At 45.5% G+C, this 22,689-nt stretch overlaps 1 protein-coding gene across 1 annotated transcript in view; it reads right to left on the bottom strand.

The window, feature by feature from the left end:
- Positions 1 to 10,363, bottom strand: part of LANCL3 (LanC like family member 3) — a 59,460-nt gene extending 49,097 nt beyond the window's left edge. The window contains exon 1 of the mRNA XM_054975029.1: positions 9,815 to 10,363. Within this exon, the coding sequence (XP_054831004.1) occupies positions 9,815 to 10,363 (549 nt within the window). The remainder of the gene's footprint in view (positions 1 to 9,814) is intronic.
- Between the last annotated feature and the right edge of the window lie 12,326 nt (positions 10,364 to 22,689).

The raw sequence follows: 22,689 nt of genomic DNA, 5'->3' as shown, positions 1-22,689 counted from the left end.
AAGGGTCGGAGTGGTTCCAGAGAGGGATAGGTCAAAAGAGGGAATGGGAACTGGGAAGTTCCTGACAGTTGCAAGGCCTCCTCCGAGCAATCTGCTGATGCACTCAGTGGCGGCAGCTCACATCACCCACCTTCCTGCCTTTGCAGAAAGGATGGGATGGGGATGAGCAGGACAGGAGAGGTTGTTGGCGAGGGTCGGAGTGGTTCCAGAGAGGGTCATTTTCATAGACGGAGGGGGAGCTTGACAGGGAGAGGAGGATGAGGAGGACCCCAACATCCCATGTTGGATCGCGTAGACTGCTCCAGCAAAGGCTTGTCCACCCCTCCTGTGTCGCAGTGGATGCTGTCACTGGCAGCACCCACTTTCTTGCCTTCACTGAAAGGGTGGGAGGGATCCATTCCCCCCCCATGCCCAGAGGGGTCAGCAGGAGCCCATAGATAGGGCAACACAGGGCCCTATCATCATCAGCAGCAGCAGAGCTGTACCTCGTGGCCAAAAGCGGCGGCAGCTGACATCACCCACCGTCCTGCCTTCATGGAAAGGACAGGAGGGACAGGACAGGAGAGGTTATTGGGAAGGGTTGGACTGGTTCCAGAGAGGGATAGTTCAAAAGAGGGACTGGGAACTGGGAGGCCTCCCCTGAGCAACCCGCTGATGCGCTCAGCAGTGGCAGCTCACATCACCCACCTTCCTGCTTTCATGGAGAGGATGGGAGGGAGATGTTGTTTGGAGGGGTCAGAGTGGTTCAAGAGCAGGTGAGGTTCGAAGAGGGATGGTGAACTTTTCAGGGAGACAGGGACAGAGGGTTACCACTTCCTGGCTGCCTTGTGGAGCAGGACTGGGATACATCCAAAGATTTGGGAGCCTTTGTCTTTGAAACTCACTGATCTTGTCAGCAACGGAAGCAGCCATCACCTGCCCTCCGGCCTTCATGGAAAGGATGGTATGGACAGGTCATGAGAGGTTGTTGGGGAGGGTCGGAGTGGTTCCAGAGAGGGTCGGTTTCATAGAGGGATGGGGAGCTTGATGGGAAGAGGAGGACAAAGAGGACCCCAACATCCAACGTGTCGGATTGCACAGACTTCTCCGGCAGAGGCTTGTCCGCCCCTCCAGTGTCGCAGTGGAGGCTGTCACTGGCATCACCCACCTTCCTGCCTTCATGGAAAGAACAGGGTGGGCAGAAAAGGAGAGGTTGGGAGGGGTCGGAGGGTTCCAGAAAGGGAGAGGTTGAAAGAGGGAACATCCAGGACCTTGCCAGGGAGAGGAGGACAATGGGTTGCTTGTCACAGCCGCATCGCAGAGCGGGACCAGGAAGGTCCAAAGAAAGTGGCCATAGTGTGGTATTTCCCCGTGCCCAAAGGTGGAGACAGCTGACATTACCCACCTTCCTGCCTTTGCGGACAGGATGGGATGTACCGGACAGGACAGGAGAGGTCATAGGGCGGGGTCGAAATGTTCCAGAGAGGGATCGGTCGAAAGAGGGAAAGTCCAGGACTTTGATGGGGAGAGGAGAGTATGGGTCGCTTGTCACGGCTGCATTGCAGAGCAGTACTGGGAAGGCCCAAAGGTGGCGGCAGTGCCATGGTAGTCCCCTGTGCCCAAAGGTGGTGGCAGCTGACATCACCCACACTCCTGCTGTCGCGGACAGGACGGAATGGGCAGGGCAAGTTGTGGGGTGGGGCAGTATTGGTGCCATACAGAGAGGGAAAGGTTGAGAGAGGGAAGGGGAACATGTCTGGGAGAGGAGGGCAAAGGGTTACCCTACAGAAGACAGCAGTTCCACAGAATCTGCTCCAATCAGAGACAGCTTATCTATCAAGGCAGTTCAGGCAGGCTGCTGCCAGCATCACCCACCTTCCTGCCTTCGTGGAAAGGACAGGTGTTGCGGCTGGGACCCCCCCCACTCAGAGGGGAGGGGACAGCAGGTGCCCATGGATGGGGGGGGGCCATGCTCCACAACTACATGTGCAATAGTTCCTGATCTGCCCCTCATGGCCAAAAGCAGCAGCAGCAGACAGCACCTACCCTCCTGCTTTCGTGGAAAGGGTAGGTGAGAGGGCCCTATCCCCCCCACACCCAGAGGGGTCAGCGGGAGCCCATAGACAGGGCCCCCCGGGCTGTGTTGCCCTATCATCAGCAGTGGCAGCTAAGCTGTCCCTTGAGGCCAAAAGCAGTGGCAGCTGACATCACCCACCATCTGGCCTTCACAGAAAGGATGGGATGGGAAGGAGAGGTCGTTGGGAGGGGTCGGTGCGGTTGCAACCACAGACAGTGAAGATGAAAGAGGGACCGTCCAGGGAATTGTCAGCTAGAGGACAGGATGGGCAGGAAAGGTTGCGGGGAGGGGTCGTATAGTTGCCATCAAGAGAGGTAGAGGTAGAAAGAGGGACCGCCGGGGAACTTGTCTGGGAGAGGAGGACCAAAGGTTGCCAGCCATAGAGGCAGCCCCAAGAACTGAGGAGTGCTGGAGCCCGCTGCACAGCACCTTGGCCGAGAGCCACAATAGACTTGGGGAGGATCAGAGGGCCGATAGGTCCAGGTCCAAGGAGGGATGCCCTAGGAAGTTGAGGTTGACCTTCACGAAGGTCAACATGTCCACCAGGTCCGGGTGCAGATGTGCATGGCAGGGATGGAGGAGGTCTCTCAGGTGGGCGAACACCTGCTCACACTGCACGCTGGTGGGAGGGCAGGACAGGATGTTGGTTGCCATGATGGACAGGTCTGGCCATTCGGAAGATTTTCTTGCCCAATATTCCAAGGGATTAGAGTGGGGGGGGGGCTTGGTGGGCTCCACCAGGTACTCTCGCACCATAGCCCCCGCCGAGTCCTCCACCGTGAGCGATGCACCCATTGTGCTGCAGCCAACCACGCAGCCCTCCGACGAGGCCCAGAGATCAGATGAGGCCGTTTGGGCAGGTCTCTCCTGGCATGGCTCTCTTCCCAACTCCCCCTGCCCCTCCTCCTGCTCCTCCTTCTCCACTGCCCGCCCCACGCCCCTGCCCGGTTCCCTCAGGCCAGCCTTCTCTTTCTGGTAACAGAGCACCGCTTTGCGGAGCTCCTTTTTCCAGCACAGCATCTAACCCATCCGCATGGCGATGCTGCTCTTGATCCAGGGGTCACAGAGGGAGGCCATTTGGTATGGCACCTCATGGCACAGAGGATGCAAGCGCTTGGCCACACACGCCTGGATCCTCCTCACAAAGTCCTGGACCCTGGGGAGCAGCTCTTTCTCGTGCTCGAGCTCCTTGGCCAGGAACTGATCGAGCCCGTGGAACAGGGAGATGACCTGACCCAGGCTGGCCTCGTAGGAGCAAAGGTGCTTGGTAGCTTCCTTAAAGGGTTTCAGCATCCAGGACATCTGGGCAAGGACTCTCCATTCCATGGAGCTGAAGCTCAGCTCCCCTCCCCTCCTCAGAACGTCCATGGATGATAGGATATCCTGCAACGGGCCCCTCTGCTTCACCAGACGACATATCATGTCATAGGTAGAGTTCCAGCAGGTGGCCAGGTCCTGAAAGAGTTGGTGCTTGATTGAAGGCGCCTGAATGTCTGGTTTCCCAAACAGCAGCCAAGTGCAACGAACGAGGCTTGCAACGACCACCTGTTCGGCTGGAATGGCGCATCACGAACAGCCTGTTCGCGAGCAGCCGAGCGGCCTGTTCGTTGTTTTTTTCCGTTTGTAATGCTGTTCGTGCCCATGTCTAGTTCCAAGTAGCTGACTTCATTCAAGAGTCTCACTCTTCCATTTTGTACCAGTTGAACCTTCTGATACATTTTCAAAGGCACACAGAGTGCATTACAATAATCCAGTCTGGAGGCTACAGTAGTGTGGATCAGCATGGCTAGATCAGCAGAGTCTAAATAAGGGGCCAGATTACGAGCAAGATGTCATTGAAAGAAGGTGGTCCTAGCGACAGCACCAACCTGTTTATCCATCAATAAGGCTAGGCCTGAGAGCACCTCCAAGCTCTTAACTTGGTCTACCAAGGAAAATTAATCCTATTTAGGGTCAGACCTATAGACATTGTCAGGTCTAGTTTGGCCCATGACTGAAAGACTAAATATGCTGCCATCTTCAAAGACCTCTCTAACCTTGATCAACGTAAAAACAGAACAGCATGCAGAAATAAACATACAGATTTCCGTACTGTTTCTATTCTGCTGATAGGCAAGACTTCAGCACTCCTTCTAAGTGCATCTGCTAGAGAGACACTGATAAATCTCACATTGTCAGAGATGTGCTGACGTAGTACTAGTGTCAGGGAATTTTGAAGAACACAACAGAGAAGATAAAATATTAGAGCTCATAAAGAGTTGAGAGTGCAAAATACTTTTAAAAAATGGTGCAGATTATAAACGTACTCCTCAAAGAAAAAGTAAAAGAAAAAGAAAAAAAAAGCTGCGGAGACAGGGATCATTTACAGTCCTACAAACTTTACAGACAGGAGTGCTGGCTCCATTTGTTTACACTTAAATATTTTCAGATGATTAGGCAACTTTTTAAATTACTAACTTTAATATTCAATAGACCCACTTTCAAGGACTTGGTCATATAGAATATGCCCAGGTATGGTAGCCAAGCCTGAACTGGCAACCAGAGGGAGACAAGGTGGGATAGAAACATGGTGAGTGGCTTTTGGTGACACCATGACACCACTTCCAGGAAAACTACAGAGTTTCTGGCAATTCCTAGAGAGACCTACCTGATATCAAGTCCATTTTTTTCTGGAAATCCTGTCACATCATTGCCAATGGTAACTTAAAAAAAAAAGTCTCCTGCTGGCTGCTAGAGGGCAAGGCTTGCTGGGAGCAGGAGATCTTTCTGAGAACAGGCACATAATCCCAGATCATGCTTGATTAACCTGTGATCCAGCACCGGCAGCAGCCAGGATAAAGACCTCTGAGCACCCCTGCAAAATGTCCCAGATACAGCTGTCCATATCACAGTGCTACAATGATACAACTTTTGTGATTGATTGATTGATTGATTAGATTTTTAGCCCGCCCTCCCCGCAAGTAGGCTCAGGGCAGGTTACAATCATAAATAAATCACAGTAAATAAAACCAATAAAATACATCTCAGTACCAACATGGATTTCAGCATTCCAGATGGTGCACCCTTCCCCCTGTCCCTGCCCACCATTAGAGATGGGCATGAACAGCAATACGAACTAAAAAAAAGCCACGAACAGCCCAATCAGCTGTTCGTGAACAAGCTGTTCATGAGGCCCCATTCTAAATGAACAGGTGGTCATTGCAAGCCTTGTTCATTGCTGTTCCTCAAGCCAAACAATCTGGCACCTGCAATCAATTCCCTTGGCAACCGGAGGCAGGGACTGCCTGAACTCTGTCTGAACTCCTGCTGTTGCCCTGGAAACCCCAGTCTAAGCCCAATTTAGTTTGATAGGCAGGTCTTCCTTTCAAGTGTGGAGCTCATTACAAGGAAGCAAAGAGCAGGGGGGAGGGGGGCTCCAAGCTTTGGTTTTGCAGACAGTGAGGGAGAGACAATTGCTGTTGGCATTTTGAGAGAGAGAGACAGGGAGAGTGCATTGGAGCTTAAATTTTCTTTGTGTATGGTGGGATAGGGATCTACCTCTTCAAGTTCCAGGGCTGCTGCCAGGCTCTGGGCCAAGCTATTATTTATTACTGGTACCTATCCTGCTGCCTGCTCAGGTAAGGTTTCTGGGAGCGGTGCAGTAGGGATCTACCCCTTCAGGTTCCAGGGCTTCTGCCAGGCTCTGAGGCCAAGCTATTATTTATTATTGGTACCTTTCCTGCTGCCTGCTCAGGTAGGGTTTCTGGGAGTGGTGCGGTAGGAATCTTGATGGCTGGAGGAGAGCCTGCTGGCCCCCATGAACGAACATCGAACATGTTCGTAAACAGGTCATGTTCATCAATGTTCGTTGTTTGTGGATGGCAACGAACAAGGAACACCATGTTCATTTTTTTTTCTGTTTGTGCCTATGTCTACCCACCATACACAACTCTATACAACTCTTAAAGGGGCAAAATTCTACTCAGGATCTGGAAAATTGTTCCTCTAGAGTTCCTCTTTTTGAGAGATTTAGCTCACAAAAAGTGACAAGAGAGGGGAGCATAGAAGCTAGGAGGAAAGTTGGTCAGGAAGCCAAGAAAGCATCCAAACCGAGCGGGAAAGGAAGATGTGATATATGACTAGCTTCAAGAAAAAGACAAACACTTATGTTACTGACTTATCACTGATGGCCCTTTGTCATCTTATGGAGCGTAAGGGAGGAATTTAACTTGGTTTAATTCCCTGAAAGCACCAACAGAGTGAATATAGAAGTAAAATCACATGCAACAAGAAGGTGGCAGTGAATCTGTGCACTAACAATGCAGAGGAGTTAGCCGTGTTAGTCTGTAGTAGCAAAATCAAAAAGAGTCCAGTAGCACATTTAAGACTTATGCTACAATAAAGTTGGTTAGTCTTAAAGGTGCTACTGGACTCTTTTTGATTGTGCACTAACAATGTGCAGGTTATCACCAAGCCATGCTTGGGATAAGAGCTCTGGTTTCTATTACTGACAGATAACGACCGCATTTAGAATTGTAAACGTAAATAAAATTTTTGTTGCTATTCATCTAAATTCAGATAAGTTGTCACTAACATGGCCCTATTTTACCAGCATATGAGCAGCCCATACGCATCTGCATCATCATCACTGTCAGCATCATCATCTCCTAAGCATAGTGAATTTTGGGAGAGATGTCTCCAGTTTGACATCTCCTTTCCTCATTTGACACAGCTCATCTCTATATTTCTCCTTTTTTAGGCTGATCAAGTCTGAGAGCATATGTCTTTCTCTTTGAAGGCACCACCACTATGTAATTCTTTGATTTGAGAGGCCCATCTTCACTTATTACTTTGTAGTTTTAGAAGGAAAGTGAACACTTCTTTTATTCTGATAGAGATTACAGTTTTAATAGGTTATTATTGATCTTTTGCTGTCTGCTTTAAGATTATTTTATGAACTAATTTATGATTGCCTTTCAACTTATTACTTGTAAGCAGCATTCAGTACCATGTGACAGAAAGGCAGCCCATCCATCCATCCACCCACCCCAATGACCTCTCCATGGGCATATTTGTGTCCAGCAATGTTTCCTGAAATCCACCCCCCCCCCAAAGCAAAAGAGACCACCCTGACTTTTCTTTACTTCACTGCAGAAGGATGTGCTTCTAAAGAGCTAAGGAAGGATCACCTTAGTGTCTAAAAGGAGCACCCATTAAGAAAAAGATGTTTTCATCATAGGAGGACACTTTTCTTGGAATGTCACAATATTTTGTGATTGGCTCCAGCCATGATGCAAGACATTTTGTAGCTGCGTATGCCTTCCATGACTTCTATTTTGTTGGGGTGCCCACAATGTTCCCAAATTCCAAAGGTGTCCTCAGGCTCAAAAAGGTCAGCGGCTCCCTAAAACATGCTCTCATACAACTTACAAGTGATTGGAGGTATGTCCTTTTTTTGAGCTTTGTCTTCCTTCTTTTCCTTATAATGTACTACGCATCATTGAACTGTTCCTTTGTCCCAAGAACACAAGAAATGGCTAAATACATAGTGCTAGCCTCATCAGTGTCCAGAATAGACAGATGAATACAAGAATACCAAATATGTGATATAGCATCCCAAAATATAGAACAACATCCCATAAAAGTAAACAAGCTTTAGTTATACAGAATTACAGATGCCTATGCAGTATCCTCAGGTTATTTAAACACCATGCCCAAGCAGAAACACCAGGTTGCTGCAATTTGAGAGATCAGTTCCAACGTGTCTGATTCATACAGTAAGTAAATCAAACAGTTCTGTCTATGCAACTGAACACTGCAAGGCTTGCATTGCGACCCAAACTGTACATTACACAAAAGTTCTGAGATGGGATCTTCTGACATTTTAATTTTTATTTCAAAGCAGTCAGGGGACATTCTGAATTTAACCAGAGTGGTTTACAAAGCATGTCATCATTATCCCCACAACAAAACACCCTGTGAGGTGGGTGGAGCTGAGAGAGCTCCAGAGAGCTGTAACTAGCCCAAGGTCGCCCAGCTGGCTTCAAGTGGAGGAGTGGGGAACCAAACCCGGCTCTCCAGATTAGAGAGAGGAATGTCAATTCCATTCTTTTTGAGGTGGAAAATTGCTGTCTGCTTTCCTAGAAAATGTTCACGTAAGTCAGATAGGCACAAGAAGGCTTACCCTATAACCTTTCCAAAGAACATATAGACGTCTATGCTTTTAGACCCTCAAGGTACTAGTTTGAGAAATACTATGCTAGAACGTAAAGTTCAAGGAAAGGGAGCAAAGTAAAATGGATTCTGAATGCTGATCATTCTATTGGAAACACACCATGCATTATTTCTAGAATTATCATCATGAACCACCTGCAGAATTCACATGAAATTCTTACATCATCATCTTCAAACTTCGAAGTACCACTTAAATAAACTAATACCTCAGCTCACACCAATCTATACTTTATTTTGTGCAAGTGTATCAAGCCTGGCATAAGTTCACTTTGTTTCCACTAATTTTATTTGGAAGAATTTTCTATTTAAGTAGTTGTTTAAATAGGAAAACTTTTAAGACGCTTCTGAAGATTTATTCTGTTAATCCCCCAACCCAAGATTTGTAGATCTTGATAAAATCAATTTATTTTTAACTGTAAGTGATGTCCTGCTTGAGCATCTCTCAAAGCAGGACTATGGTTGTGTCCATTTGCCAGAAAGTAAATTTCACTGAAATGAATGGGATTCCAATGTGTTTAGGGCAGAGGCATGGTAGCACCTTAATGAATCTGTATGACTAACCAATTTTATTTTATTGTAGCATAAGCTTTCGAGAATCAAGTTCTCTTCATCAGATGCCTGATCCGAACTGTTCGGATCAGGCATCTGATGAAGAGAACTTGATTCTCGAAAGCTTATGCTACAATAAAATAAAATTGGTTAGTCTTAAAGGTGCTACTGGACTCTTTTTGATTTTGCTACTACAGACTAACACGGCTAACTCCTCTGGATCTATGAATCTGTATGGATTTGGTCTTGTAATTTTGAAGGGTCAAATCAAAGAAGACAATTCTTTATTATACTACCCAAAACAGAATTGCTGGGTAGCTCAGATTTTATTTATTTATTAAAATATTTCTATGCCACCTTTCCAACCAAATAGGGTTCCCCAGAATTTTCACTCTCTTGTTTTAAGGCAAGGTTCCCTTTCAGAAAATCACCATTTTGCTTTTTAAAAGAGAACGTATATTTCACAGATCCCCCCTCTCCATGACTAGTCAGTTTTACTAAGATATGAAAATTGCATCAGGCAAGTACCAAATTTCAGCTAAAATTGACCCTTGGGACTAAGAAAAAAGAAAGCAGTGAATCACTGTCTCTGACTCTACTCCCTTGTTCCTCACTCCATAGAAAAGGATGACATGAGAGTACTTGTATGGATTAGGGCAAACCCTTAAGGGAGGGATGGCTAATTCACACACACCCTCTTGAAACTCTACTGGCCCTTGAGGAGGAGGCAACAACTGTGCCCCCCCCCCCCAGCATTTAACCAGATATGCTGGGGAAGGGAGGAGAATCCTTATCTATAGCAGCGAAATAACTTAAAGGAGCATCCCTAAACAGCTTATTCAGAGGTAGTCCCATGTTTCTCCTAGAACGTGACTTTAGAACTACAGCCTAAGATGAACGCATCAAACTATCCCATCCTCTCAGCAAAGCGGGAGACAGTGACAGGGAGAGAGGGGAAGAGAGGGAGGACATGGCGGGGGTGAGAGGCGCGGCTACCTCCATGCCCAGCTTCTGCTTCAGTACCAGGGCGGCGCACAGGTAGCCGGAGCGGCCCACGAAGAGCTCGTCGGAGCCGCACTCGAGGAAGGTGATGGGGGCGCAGATGTCGCACAGCTGGCGGAACTTGCCTAGCGGTCTGGCCCAGTCCGGCAGCCCGAGCGCCTGGTAGACCAGCGTGGCCACAGCGTAGACGCCGGCGCCGCCGAGCAGGAAGGCAGCGCGGGTGTCGGCGTCGGCCTCGCCCCAGTCCTCCTCGTGGCTCACGCAGGCGTCGACCAGCTGCTTGGCCGCTCGCAGGTAGGAGTCCCGCGCCTGGGCGAAGAGCGGGCAGCGGGCGACGTGGTACAGCATGTAGGCCACGCCGGCCACGCCGCTGTACAGCCCGCCCTGGCAGCCGCCCTGGCCCCCGCTCAGCGGAGGCGCTTCTTTGAGGATGCGGTCGATGGTGGCCGTCACCAGGGGCATCACGGCCGCCTTGCCCTGCCCGCCCAGCAGGCTGCCCTTGTAGTCGTCGAAGCGGTTGGCGAAGCAGCGCTTGCTGTCCATGTTTGGTGGGGCCCGCCGGGCTGGCGAGCGGGGCCGGGGCGCTGGCTGCAGCTCCTTGCGCGCCTCGCCTCTGCGGCGGAGCGCGGGCTGGCTGGAGAGCGGAGTCCCCGGAGGAGCTCCGGCAGCAGCCTCCTCCTCTGCCTGCTGAAGCGGAGAATGAGACCCGGCAGAGCCAGGCGCGGACAGCGAGGTCAGGCAGTTCTTCTTCAGCCCCAGGCGAGGCTGTCTCTCTCCGCAACGCCGGCTCGCGTTCTCCCGCGCGCTGGTTCTGGATGTTCCCTTCGCCGGACTCGGGTGAAATATCAGCAGGAGCCGCCCGCCCCTCCTCTCACTTCTGCGCTGGGGAGAAAAGGCAGCCGCTCTTCCCTGCCTCTTGTAAGCGGCGGCAGCAAGTGTAGCCTGTGTTCATCCCTCCGCCTCCCAGTTCCCCATTTCTACTCTCGAAAATCTCTCTGTGTCAAGAGGGGTGGGGGAGGGGGGAAAGCAACTTCAACAGAGCTTATTTTAAGGGCTTGCTACAGTAACTGCCTCCCTCCCAAATGAGGGTGCAGGTTTTGTCAAAAGCGCCAGTATCTATAATTTTTAATGGGCCTTATGCAATCAATCTAACTGAAGAGCGTGGGAGTGGACACTTTTTTCTGATATCCAGGAGGTATCTTGTTGTTTTAATGTTTTAGAAAATGCATAAAAGTATTCCACTGTTTTTATGGCTGTGCTAATATTTTGAGAAGTTTTTTACATTTTATTTTTAAATCAGGCAATGATCATAATTTATAAACGAACAGCTTAATCCCATGCATGTTTACTGAAGAAGTAAACCATCCATTTATTGATGTATTGTCGAAGGCTTTCACAGCCGGAGAACGATGGTTGTTGTGGGTTTTACGGGCTGTATTGCCGTGGTCTTGGCATTGTAGTTCCTGACGTTTCGCCAGCAGCTGTGGCTGGCATCTTCAGAGGTGCTCTGAAGATGCCAGCCACAGCTGCTGGCGAAACATCAGGAACTACAATGCCAAGACCACGGCAATACAGCCCGGAAAACCCACAACAACCATCCATTTATTATTATTGGTTTTTATTTATATAGAAAGGAGTCCAGTAGCACCTTTAAGACTAACCCACTTTACTGCAGCATAAGCTTCCGAGAATCACAGTTATCTTCGTCAGATGCATGGAGGGTAAGAAGAAACTGGTCAGATATATAGGTGGAGAGGGGAGGGGGGAGTAGATGCAATCCGTGGCTTCTGATAATGGGATCAGTTTGCTGCTGATAATGAAATCAGTTGCTTCTGGTAATGAGATAACCATTCATAGTCTCTATTCAATCCCAGCCTGACTGAGTCAAATTTACATATGAATTCCAGTTCAGCAGCTTCCGTTGGATTCTGTTTTTGAAAGGTTTCTGTTGAACTACAGTGACCTTTAAGTCCTTGATGGAATGTCCTGGTAGGTTGAAGTGTTCTCCCACTGGTTTCTGGATGTTGCCATTTTTAATGTCAGATTTGTGTCCATTTATTCTTTTGCACAGAGGTTGGCTGGTTTGTCCAATGTACAGAGCAGATGGACATTGTTGGCACATAAGGGCATATATCACATTAGAGGATGAGCAGCTGTAAGAGCCAGAGATAGTGTAGTTAACGCCATTGGGTCCCGTAATTGTATTTCTTGGGTAGATATGAGGGCAGAGCTGGCATCTGGGTCTGTTGCAGGGTCTGATACCTGTGCTGATGACTCTGCTAGCTGATTCATGGTTGTAAGAGAGAAGTCGTATAAGGTTGGGGGGCTGTCTGTAGGCAAGGAGAGGTCTTTCACCCAGGGCGCGTGAGAGAGAGGCATCATTTTCTAGGATGGGTTGTAGGTCACTGATGATATGTTGGATGGGTTTGAGCTGAGAACTATAGGTAACAACCAGTGGTGTTCTGTTGTTAGTTCCTTTAGGTTTGTCCTGGAGCAGGCTGTTTCTGGGTACTAGTCTGGCCCTGTCGATTTGTTTCCTCACTTCATTTGGTGGGTGCTGTAGCCCCTCAAATGCTTTTTGTAAATCTCTTAAGTGGGAGTCCCAATCAAGAGCATTGGAGCAGATACAATTGTAATGTAAGGCTTGGCTGTAGACAATTGACCGAGTGGTCTGTTTAGGGTGGTAGCTGGAGGCATGTAGATATGAGTATCGGTCGGTGGGTTTCTGGTATAAGGTGGTATTTATCTGTCCATTATGTACAGATATTGCATGGAGGAGGAATAACATCCTAGGTAAAACATTTATCTTGATAGCTGATATCCTCCCCAACAAGGACAATTGTACTCTATCCCATCATAACATATCTTTTTAAATTTCTTTTCATGTCTTAACATACTTATTTTGAAATAGTATATAGTTCATCCTCGTCAGCATGATACCTAAATATTTTACCTTTTTTCAACCTTATAACCTATTATTTTCATCAATTCTTCCAGGTTTTTAGTATCCATAATTTTTATTAACATTTTTGTTTTCTGTTCATTTATTTTGAAACCTACCAGAGTGCCAAACTCTGTCAACTTCTCCACCAATATTTCAATTCCTTCTAATAAGTCTTCCAGGATTGAAACTAAAGCATCTGCAAAGGTTCTTAATTTGTATGACTTTAAAAAAAAATTACGCCTCTAATCCTTTCCTCCTGTCTAATGTCTCTATTCAAAATCTCCAACACCAAAATGAAAAGGAGTGGTGACAATGGACATCCTTGACCTGTTCCTTTTTGAATCTCACATGGTTTAGTTAATTCTCCATTAACAATAATTTTAGCATTCTGTGAAGTGTAGATTGATTTCACCCATTTTGTAAAATTTTCCCCAAACTTCATCTTTTCTAAAACTTCAAACAGGTAAATCCAGTTCAAATTGTCAAAGGCCTGCAGAAGACCTGTTCAGATGAGCAAAGCTGCCTTGGTGGATCATAGGGGGAGAGGTGGTTTTGCAGGTGTGAGGGGCCTAGGCCATGAAGGGCTTTGCATGACCTTGAATTGAGCCTGGAAACTGATGGGTAGCCAATGAAGTGACTGCACAATGGGAATATGTATGTTCCATCTAACACCTGAAAGTAAATGAGCTGTAGCATTTTGCACCAACTGGAGTCTCCAAGTTGACTTTGAAGGGAAACCTATGTAGACTGAATTACATTAGTCCAGTCTCCATGTTACCGTGGCATGAATCCAGGTGGCTAGATGTTGAGGTAAAGGGCCATCTTGCAGGCTATTCTAAGTCAGGGAAAGGCCTTTTTTGCCACTGCATTTACTTGTTTCTCTAGTAGCAATGCTGGATCCAATATGACCACTGGGCTTTTCACTGAGTCAGCCAGGGTTAACTGGACCACATCAAAGGTCAGAAGCACAAGTCCTTCAAGATCTCTGCTTTTTCAATGAGAATCACTTCCATCTTGTCTGGGTTCAATTTACGTTTGCTTTCAGCCAATTAGCAGCTGTCGAGCAGCAACTCAGTACCTCTACAGTATCACCAGGGGCTTTGGATAGCAATTCCATAGCTAGGAATGATTATTTTCTAAAGGCTTTATATAGAGGTTGAATAACATGGAGTATAAGATTGCGCCTTGTGGAATCCCACAAGATCATTTCCACGCTGAGGATAGCTGGTCTCCAGCAGCAACCCTGGGCTATCCAGGTCAGGGCTGCAGAGACATATTGTCCTCTTAAGGAAGAATAGAATCTCGAAATAGCCTTTCGGTACTCATGGCTGATCTTACAACAGAATTCAAATGTACCACTTCTCAGCCTTTTGGCTAAGATCACGTGTAGTATCTTGGATACTTATTTGTGCTTGTGCCTTGCAAGTTCTTTGTATAGGTTTATAAGGGAAAGAATGACAACCATTCAAAAAATGTGGAAATAAATATGACTGCTCTGTAGCTTTAAGATAGACAAAAACAGACTGGCTGTGCATGTTAAAATTCAGAATAAAGAACTAGCAAATAAAACCTTGCATTCAGTTGTATTATTTCTGGGAATAATACATTTCTCATAGGTAATGGTTTTCATTCCTGGTATGTGCTGCATTTTGTATACCTATGTCTTAAACGCCTACCTCCTTTTCTGATTATGAAAGACACTTCCACTTGTGGAAAAAGGGAGGGTGACTTTTGCTGATTTCCACCTCTCACTGCAGCCCTCCCCTTCACCCTTCATGATGTTCCCGGGGCCCATTGAGCCACAAAGACACAATCTCAGGGGACATAGAAGACTGCAAAGAGAGGCAGAAATGTTGTTGTTTATATGGCACATCTCTGTTTGCATCACACATAGGATTGTGAACTTTGGGTTGACAAAATCCTGGCGATCTGAGTGTGGTGCCTGTAGATGGCAGACTTTGGGGAGGGGAGGATGCTTAGCAGGGACATGATGCTATAGACTCTATCCTCCAAAGCTGCTATTTTCTCCAGGGGAACTGAACTGGAGGTCGGCAACCTTAGTTGCATATGAGCCAAACTAAGTTTCTCTTTAAGGCCTCCATAAGCTGTAATTGTTAACTTCTCCTTGATTCCTCCTAGGGTTGCCACCCTCCAGGTGGGCCTGGAGATCTCCTGTAATTATAACTGATTTCCAGCCTACAGAGACCAGCTCTTCTGGAGAAAATGGCTGCTTTGGATGGTAGACTCTATGGCATTATACTCTGCTGAAGTTCCTCCCCTCCTCAAACTATACTCTCCCTTTCTTAATTCATTAAATTTCTGTATTCCCTCCTGAATTTACTTTTTCTTCTTATATTGTATGATTATTCTTCAACACCTAGTTGCACCTTTTCATCAAGAGTAAATAAATAAAAAATCATGCATATTCATATAAAACATACTTGTAAGAACTTTCAGACTTAGAGATTCATTTTGATCCATTTATAAATAAAATTTGGAATTGATTGGAATGGAATGGAAATGGTTGGAATGCCTATGAAATTTTGTAATTTGTTATTAATCTGCATGTCACACTGCAGTTTTTATATTACAGCAATGAATTTCTTACTGATGCATACAAAATAACTGTGTTTTAGCTGCTTTAGATATGCCTATTTTTAAAAATCCAAACCTGTTATTTAGCATCACTTTTGTAGGCAATTCAAATTAATCAGCATTGAGAAGAAAGTGCTATTTTTATTTCTAATGTTTACCTGGATTTTTCTCCTCTGCACTTTCTGCCTTTGTCTCTTGGCATCACAGCCAGCAGTCACTGGCACAGGAAATGTCAGCCTGTTAAAATATATTTTTACATGGTGTCCTTGGGCATTGTCTCTGCAAACAGTGATCTTAAAAGTGCCATTTTATAAAATGGGTACTAGACTGCTAAATTGATATGATCATGCCCAAAGCAAGCTGATACAGAAGTGTGCCTTTTATCATCTCTGGGTCTAGAAACTGACTTAAATAGAAAATATACAACTTGTGAATGCTCTATCCTAATAACCACCATTGTAAAAGCACTTATTAAACAGAGATGCTGAAATAACACTTATTCTGGCTGAGCAGTGAATAAAGCTCAGTTTAAAATGCTGACATGACAGGATTATTTTATTAATCTCCTTTCCCATGCCTGATTTGTAGTCAAATGGCTTAATTTAACATCAGATTTTAAATGTAGATGGGCTCTCAGGGGACATTCCAGTCCTCAGTCCCAAAGCATTCACAGTGTTCTCTCTGCAGGTTGTGGACATGCTTGCCATTCAGAACTTCTGCACACTTTCTGAAATGTCCAGCGAAGGGTTTTCCATAACAAAAAAATGATGTTCTTGTCCAGTAAGAAAAGCAAAAGATTTTACCTGTTTTGTGAAATGGAAGAAGGGGGAAACACTAGGTGTAAAATGTTTTGAAGAGGCTATATTTTGATGATTCACTGAGGTACATTGAATGTACAGCACCATTATCTGAATCTGGCTGAAGAAGAAGCAGTCATGGAAGTACCGTCATATATTAATAAAGTGATAGCACAGAAAGTTGATATATTTTCATGTAGCATTCCCCTATTGTATCTCTGCTGGGTGAACCTGGTTAGTTACTCCTTCTCAGCCTTGTTGCTGAAGAGGGGAGAAAGATGTTGTAAGTCCCCACCATGGGGAAAAGTGGGGAATGATTGAATGAACGAATGAACATTAAGGAGAGTTATACTTTCCTAAATTCATTGACTTTGATGGATTTAGAAGGTTGTAACTCTGCTTAGGACTACATTGTTAAATTCCAGCATAGTCTGTGTACTTAACTACATCCAAGTCACAAGTAGAAATATATTTCTAGTTATCAGCAGTGTACATGGCTGTGTAAGGAAGGAAGGTGCCTTTTCAAGGTGGAAAATGATTAATACAAAGCTTCTGTGTCTATGAAGGTTAAAGAGGGAAAAGATGACAGGTATCATTTCCTACCCTGCTCAGGATCAAAAGAGATACTTGAATATGCTTGCAGCTAGTGGCATTTTTTTCTTCTGAGCATCAGGCTCTCATGCTATATCATAAACTGCTTTTCAAACTTTCCTCAATGCCAGAAGTTTACCGTACAGCATGCGACACTGGTCTGAAGCCCCTATAGCCACACAAACTAGATATGAGATTCATAGATTGAAATAATGAGATTTAAATTGGTGTTAAACCTCTCCAGCAGCATTGATGAGAATGTGCAATCACTGGTTATATAACATAGAAAGTGGAGAAAAGGCATCATGCTACTACGATAAGTTTTACATGTGCATTACAAAGCAATTTTAGCCCATGTGGTATTTGTATTTTAATATGGTTTTATTTTAGTTTTGTATTTTTAAAAAACTGAAAATAATTTTAAAGTTCAATTTGATGGCATGGTAGAATAAAATTCAAAATAAATTTAAAATGTTATCATATGTCATATTATCTCTATCTTTCAGTAAACTGGATAGCTTATCCATTTCCGCTGTGTCGAGTATTTTTTCAATCAAATTTTCTTGTGTTGGGACATCTGTCATTTTTCTTTCCACATTTGGGACCATTGCTCCAGGTCAATTGTATGTCCCGCATTTTCTGCCCATTGTATCATCTTCATCTTTAACTTCTTCCCTCTGTAATTTTACAGGGACCCCTTCTACAACTGGATTTAAAAGTGCTTCCAAGAAACTTAATTCCTGGATAAGCTGAAGACCTTTATGGACAGTGCAAAAATAAATGGAAAAGCTGTAACAATGAGCCGACCGATGGACTATAAAAAGGACAATGAGAAAACATTTTTGATTGAACGGTACAATGTATTTGAATGAACCAATATGTATTTCTTTCCCCTAACCCTACCCCTCTTACTCTATACTTTCCCAGCTATTAATAATAATAATAATAAAAATCACTTACAAAAAAATAAAAGAATAAAAAATAAATTTAAAATGTTTTCTCATGAAAAGAAGATGCAGTTTTGGTGGATCGCTGATTCTCAATTCTCCTTGCCTACTGTCATGATCAGGCAGGGCTGCTAGCATCGCCGGTGGTGAGGTGGCCGTCATGGCCCTCTTGTTTGAGCGGGTCCATCCCCTTTCCTGGCCCCAGCCACCTGTCCAGCTGTAGTCACAAGTGTCCCGAGGGCACGCAAGGGCTCCTCCCCACTGGCCTCAGAATAGGTGTCCCGGGACTAGGCCCTTTTGACTATCTGTCCCCTGAGCACCTTGAGGTAGCAGTCTCTTCACATCAGAGACAGACTCCCTCCCTCCATCCTCCCCGGCCAGGGTTCTAGAGCCCTCTTTTATACCTCCCTCTATTCCTAGCTCCAGCCCTGCTCCCAAGCTCCTGCCCCCAGGGTAAGGCCCACCACCTGAACCAGGTGTGGCCACATGCTCGGGCCATGCCCTTGCCTATACTGCCTCCCGGGTTCGCCCTCTCTCTGCTTAGCCGACTTCCCCTCGCTGGTGGGTTTGCCTGGGCCTCCCTCTCTCTAGCCCAATCGCTGCCTGCCTCTGGCTCGGTGGGGGTGTGCCCAGGTGTGGGTCCTACATCCTGGACCCAGGTGAGGTCGGCGTCGGCCTGGGAAGTGTGGCTCTGGTCTGCTGCTCCTCGGGGCATTCGGGAGTTGCGCCGCGCCGCCATGCCTTCCCCATCTCAGCTGTTCAGTGGGTTGCTGCTGCCACCGCCACGGGAACCTCAGTGGCTGGCCGTGCTGGGTGGTGTTCATCTCCCCGACTCAGCCCTCCACCATCCTCACAGGGACTCTGTCCTTACCCAGTCTGGGCTCTCCCCGGTAAGTGCGCTCGGGTGGGGGAGGCAGGCTGTCGCTTGTCCGGGGCTCTGCTGCAGCGGCCGCCTCTGGACACCTTCAAAGATACCTTTTAGTAACTGTGGCCTTCCAAAGACCTATGAGAAAGCCAGCGCAGGTGGAAGAAGCAAATCATATTAAATCTTTGCCTCCTTGACTTTCCCTAAGCTAGTGCTGTTTAAGAATTTGCATTAGTTAATTATTGGCTTGCTTGAGCAAGGCTGTGAAATTGAAAATTAAAATTTACTTGAATTGCATTAACAGTATGAACATGAATTGGTTGTTTTCAGTGGAATTTCAGTGTGTCCTCTTCGTTTATTCAACTCAAGTCCATCCACAATGGCTTCTTCTTTACTTAGCAGTTTTCTCACAATAATTACATTTAAAAGCCCCTCGCGTGAATGCCACCCACTTCACAATTAAGAGGAGCCAAAGTACTATGATGTAAATGGATAAAAAACGTAATCCTAAACATGCATTGTCTACAATCCAGACAAAGGATTGTACAAAGGAATCTCAAAGCCTGCAAGGACAGAAAAGGATTTGATAGAACAGTGGGCTTTTTCCATTTCCATACCTGACAAGGAAAACTACACTTGGCATGTGGATTAGCTCAGCTGAATATTGTGTGGCTATAAAGATCTAGGTATGAAAGTACAGTATTCGTTTAAGTTACTTACATGCCCTTCTCAACACACTGATGCTAGCACATTGGTGGATCACCAGTGCTGCTAGTCAATATCTTGAGGATATATATAAAAGAAAAACCCTTTGCGAAGGTTCAGACAGCATAGCAATTGCACATAGCAACCATGCCACATTCACAGTTACAGAACTGGATTCTATAAATATGCAAATGACACCCAGCTCTATCTCTTTCTATTCAAATCCTCTGGTGATGCAATAGAAGTCTTAAGTCGCTGCCTGACAGCTATGGTCAAATGGCTGAAAGTGAACAAGTTGAAACAGAACCCAAACAAGACAGAAGTGATGCTGGTTTGGAAGGTGGAGATATTGAAGGACACTGTGCTCTCCACTTTTGATGGGATTCAGTTGACTCTTGAAGGCTTTGTTAAGAGCCTAGGGGTGCTACTGGATCCAGAATTGCTGCTAGAGAAACAAGTTAATGCAGCTGCAAAAAAATCCAGTCTAGCCCAGAAGACATGGCCAATCTGACCACCAGGATCCATGCCATGGGAGCATCAAAACTAGACTATTGTAATAAAGGGAGCTATAAATAATGTAAATAAATGAACCCATTAATCAACCATTCATGGATTGGCGTGTCAGTGATGCTGCCATGATAAGCAGATGGAAACAGCTAACCAGTGCATGCTGGCACAGCTGCATCTCCTGATGTCAGGCCACTGTCATCCACATGTAGAACACAATAAGGGAGGGAACAAAGAGATGGCAGCAGCCAATAGAAAGTATTATGGAGTGACTAAGAGGTGACTTGTGAGTGTATTCTATGGAGCTCTGCAGATGACAATTTCAGTTCCCTCCTGCAACCAAGTTTCCTTTTGCCAGGAGAACACACAGGGAAGGAAACATAGCCATTCTAACCACAGCATTCACACATTTCTGTAGCTCATTCAGAATAGACAGTGTTACTAGAATGCCCGAGACCTCTCCTGCACAGCAATTTGAGTCTTGAATAGGTGAGACCCAAGAGCACCAGGTGAGGCACATGCAGACACTGGGTCAGCAACAAGGGAACATGTAACTATAAATTTACAAAGGCATCCTTGTGAACTTTCCAACAGATCCCTGGGCAAAGGGCCAGTCAGGGGGCGTGGGTGTGGAATGGATCCCACTAAAGTGGATGCTCACCTTTCGAATAGCAACAGGCTAAGCAACAAGAGAAAATTAGAAGGCTAGACTAGAACTCACAACTCAGCCCACACACTGGGAGCAGTCCTTTAATCATACACTCAACCGGGCACAGATGAACAGGATACCAGTCATAATTTTATGGCAAAAAAGACACTAGAAAAAGGCACAGTTCCTCAGGGTGTTATCCAGCATTGCTGATTCAAGAGCTGCCTATAGCTAGGATTCCAGGCAGAGCTGAGATTTTGCTTTATGGACTGGAAGAGGCTGCTTGTGTTGATTGGCTTCCCCAAACTCCCTTAATTATGGCTGGCAGTCTCCAAGCACCATCTCCCAGCTTACTGATGAGGCAAAGTACCATGACCGGCTCGCATTCATTGCAAGAACTTTTGTGTTGCATCCATATCTGCTCTATCTCACATCATGCCATTATAAGGGTTCCACAGCTTATCAGATACAAGCATCTGATCAGGGGAAGTGTGCAACCTGATAAGCATCCCCCTCCCTTTGCAGAAGCGTACCTATGCAAATATAGACCATACCCTCAGCCCCTCCTAGTTGTTTTAAAGCTACGTTAAGGTTCCTGCTGGTGTAACGTGACATGAACACCAGGGGTGTGATAAGGGCTGGAGACGCTTAGGTTGCCAACTAAGTCATGTTCCTTCTATGACACACCCCTGAAGCTGCCCCTTTCATACACTGGTGTGGGTGGTTGCACAGGTCCAAAGTTAGCTTGATGTCCTGATACCTCTAGAAATGCTTGCATATCTTTGAAATATGTTGGCGTAGGGCAAGGGCATAATTAACCTCCCAAACTGTTCAGAGATGGCATTTGAGATTGTATGGTTAAAATCTCTTGGACAATCACCTCACATACGTGTAAAGCACTGTAAAATATATCAGCTTCAGAAGTTAGTAGTATCTTGATAGCTGTGAAACTTAGATCTCTGAGTTATATACATCCTTAAAAACATCTAGGAAGAGTTTGAGTTCAGATAAATGAAAGGCTTACCTGGGTGGATGCCAAGAACATTGCCAAATCATTTTTTGTCCACATTTGTTTACTATTCTTACATTTAGCACTCTATTTCAATCCCATTTCTAAACTCTAATATCCTGTGTCTAACCTGTCAAGGACCAGGAAAAGGTTAATCTAAAATTATTATGATTGATATTATTTCACTTGTTCAGCACTGAAATAAAATACAAAATCCCACTTACTCTGAAAAGCATTTTGTGATGGAAATTGCTGCGTTTACTAGCTTGGCATTTTACTTTTGTAAAATATGACAAAGGATATAAATATCAGGGGTAGTAAACTATTAGCAGATAATGGTCAAGCCTGTGCTCCCAGAGAAAGTTCACAGAAGCCATTTTCCCCTGCCTTCTTCTTCCCCCAACAGGCCCTTCCCCAGCTGAAGGTTAAGAGTTTCTTCAGGACGTGCTGAGTGGCATAGGAAGCCGCAGCGTGACAGAACAAAATCATTGATTCAATTCGGCCCCTTTGGTGTTATATATTGCTGTCCGATCCACCTACCGTCAGTCCGTGAATCTTTCTGTTGCAAGCGGTGGGGGAGTGTGTTGTGCGTCTATGGATAGTGAGTACATTTCTTTGATTGTACTTTCATTGTATTATGAAATGTATATGTATATCTGTAATTGAATTATTCTATCCCTACAGTGTTTCCGGTCTGATTATGTTTATGCCCAGGATGAAGTGAGTTTTTTTCCACTCACGAAACGGGTAAATAACATTTTGCCTGCAAACTCCCGTCGGCGTCTATTAAATAATTATTTCTACTCTGGACCGTGAAAGAACAAACAACTTGCACAAGTCTCCCCTCCCACCGGCTTTTTTCATTATATTCAGCATTTGCACTTTAAAAGTTCCATACATATTCCGGACGGTGAAGATTCAGTTCATAAATGGATGGACTTTGAGATTTTGAAATTATGACGACTTTGATGTTCTATTGGATGGACTTTGTATTTTGTAAATGTATTCATGATGCATGTTAAACTTACTTAGCACTTTTGCACCTTGCACTTTGGAAAAATATACATTAGTAATTTCTAGAATTGTGGTTCCCCGGTTTGTTGGCGTTTACTAGCTTGGCATTTTACTTTTGTAAAATATGACAAAGGATATAAATATCAGGGGTAGTAAACTATTAGCAGATAATGGTCAAGCCTGTGCTCCCAGAGAAAGTTCACAGAAGCCATTTTCCCCTGCCTTCTTCTTCCCCCAACAGGCCCT

Source organism: Eublepharis macularius, chromosome 3, assembly GCF_028583425.1.
Source record: "Eublepharis macularius isolate TG4126 chromosome 3, MPM_Emac_v1.0, whole genome shotgun sequence".
In the NCBI taxonomy this organism is placed as follows: Eukaryota; Metazoa; Chordata; class Lepidosauria; order Squamata; family Eublepharidae; genus Eublepharis; species Eublepharis macularius.
This window is presented reverse-complemented; position numbering and strand designations above follow the sequence as displayed.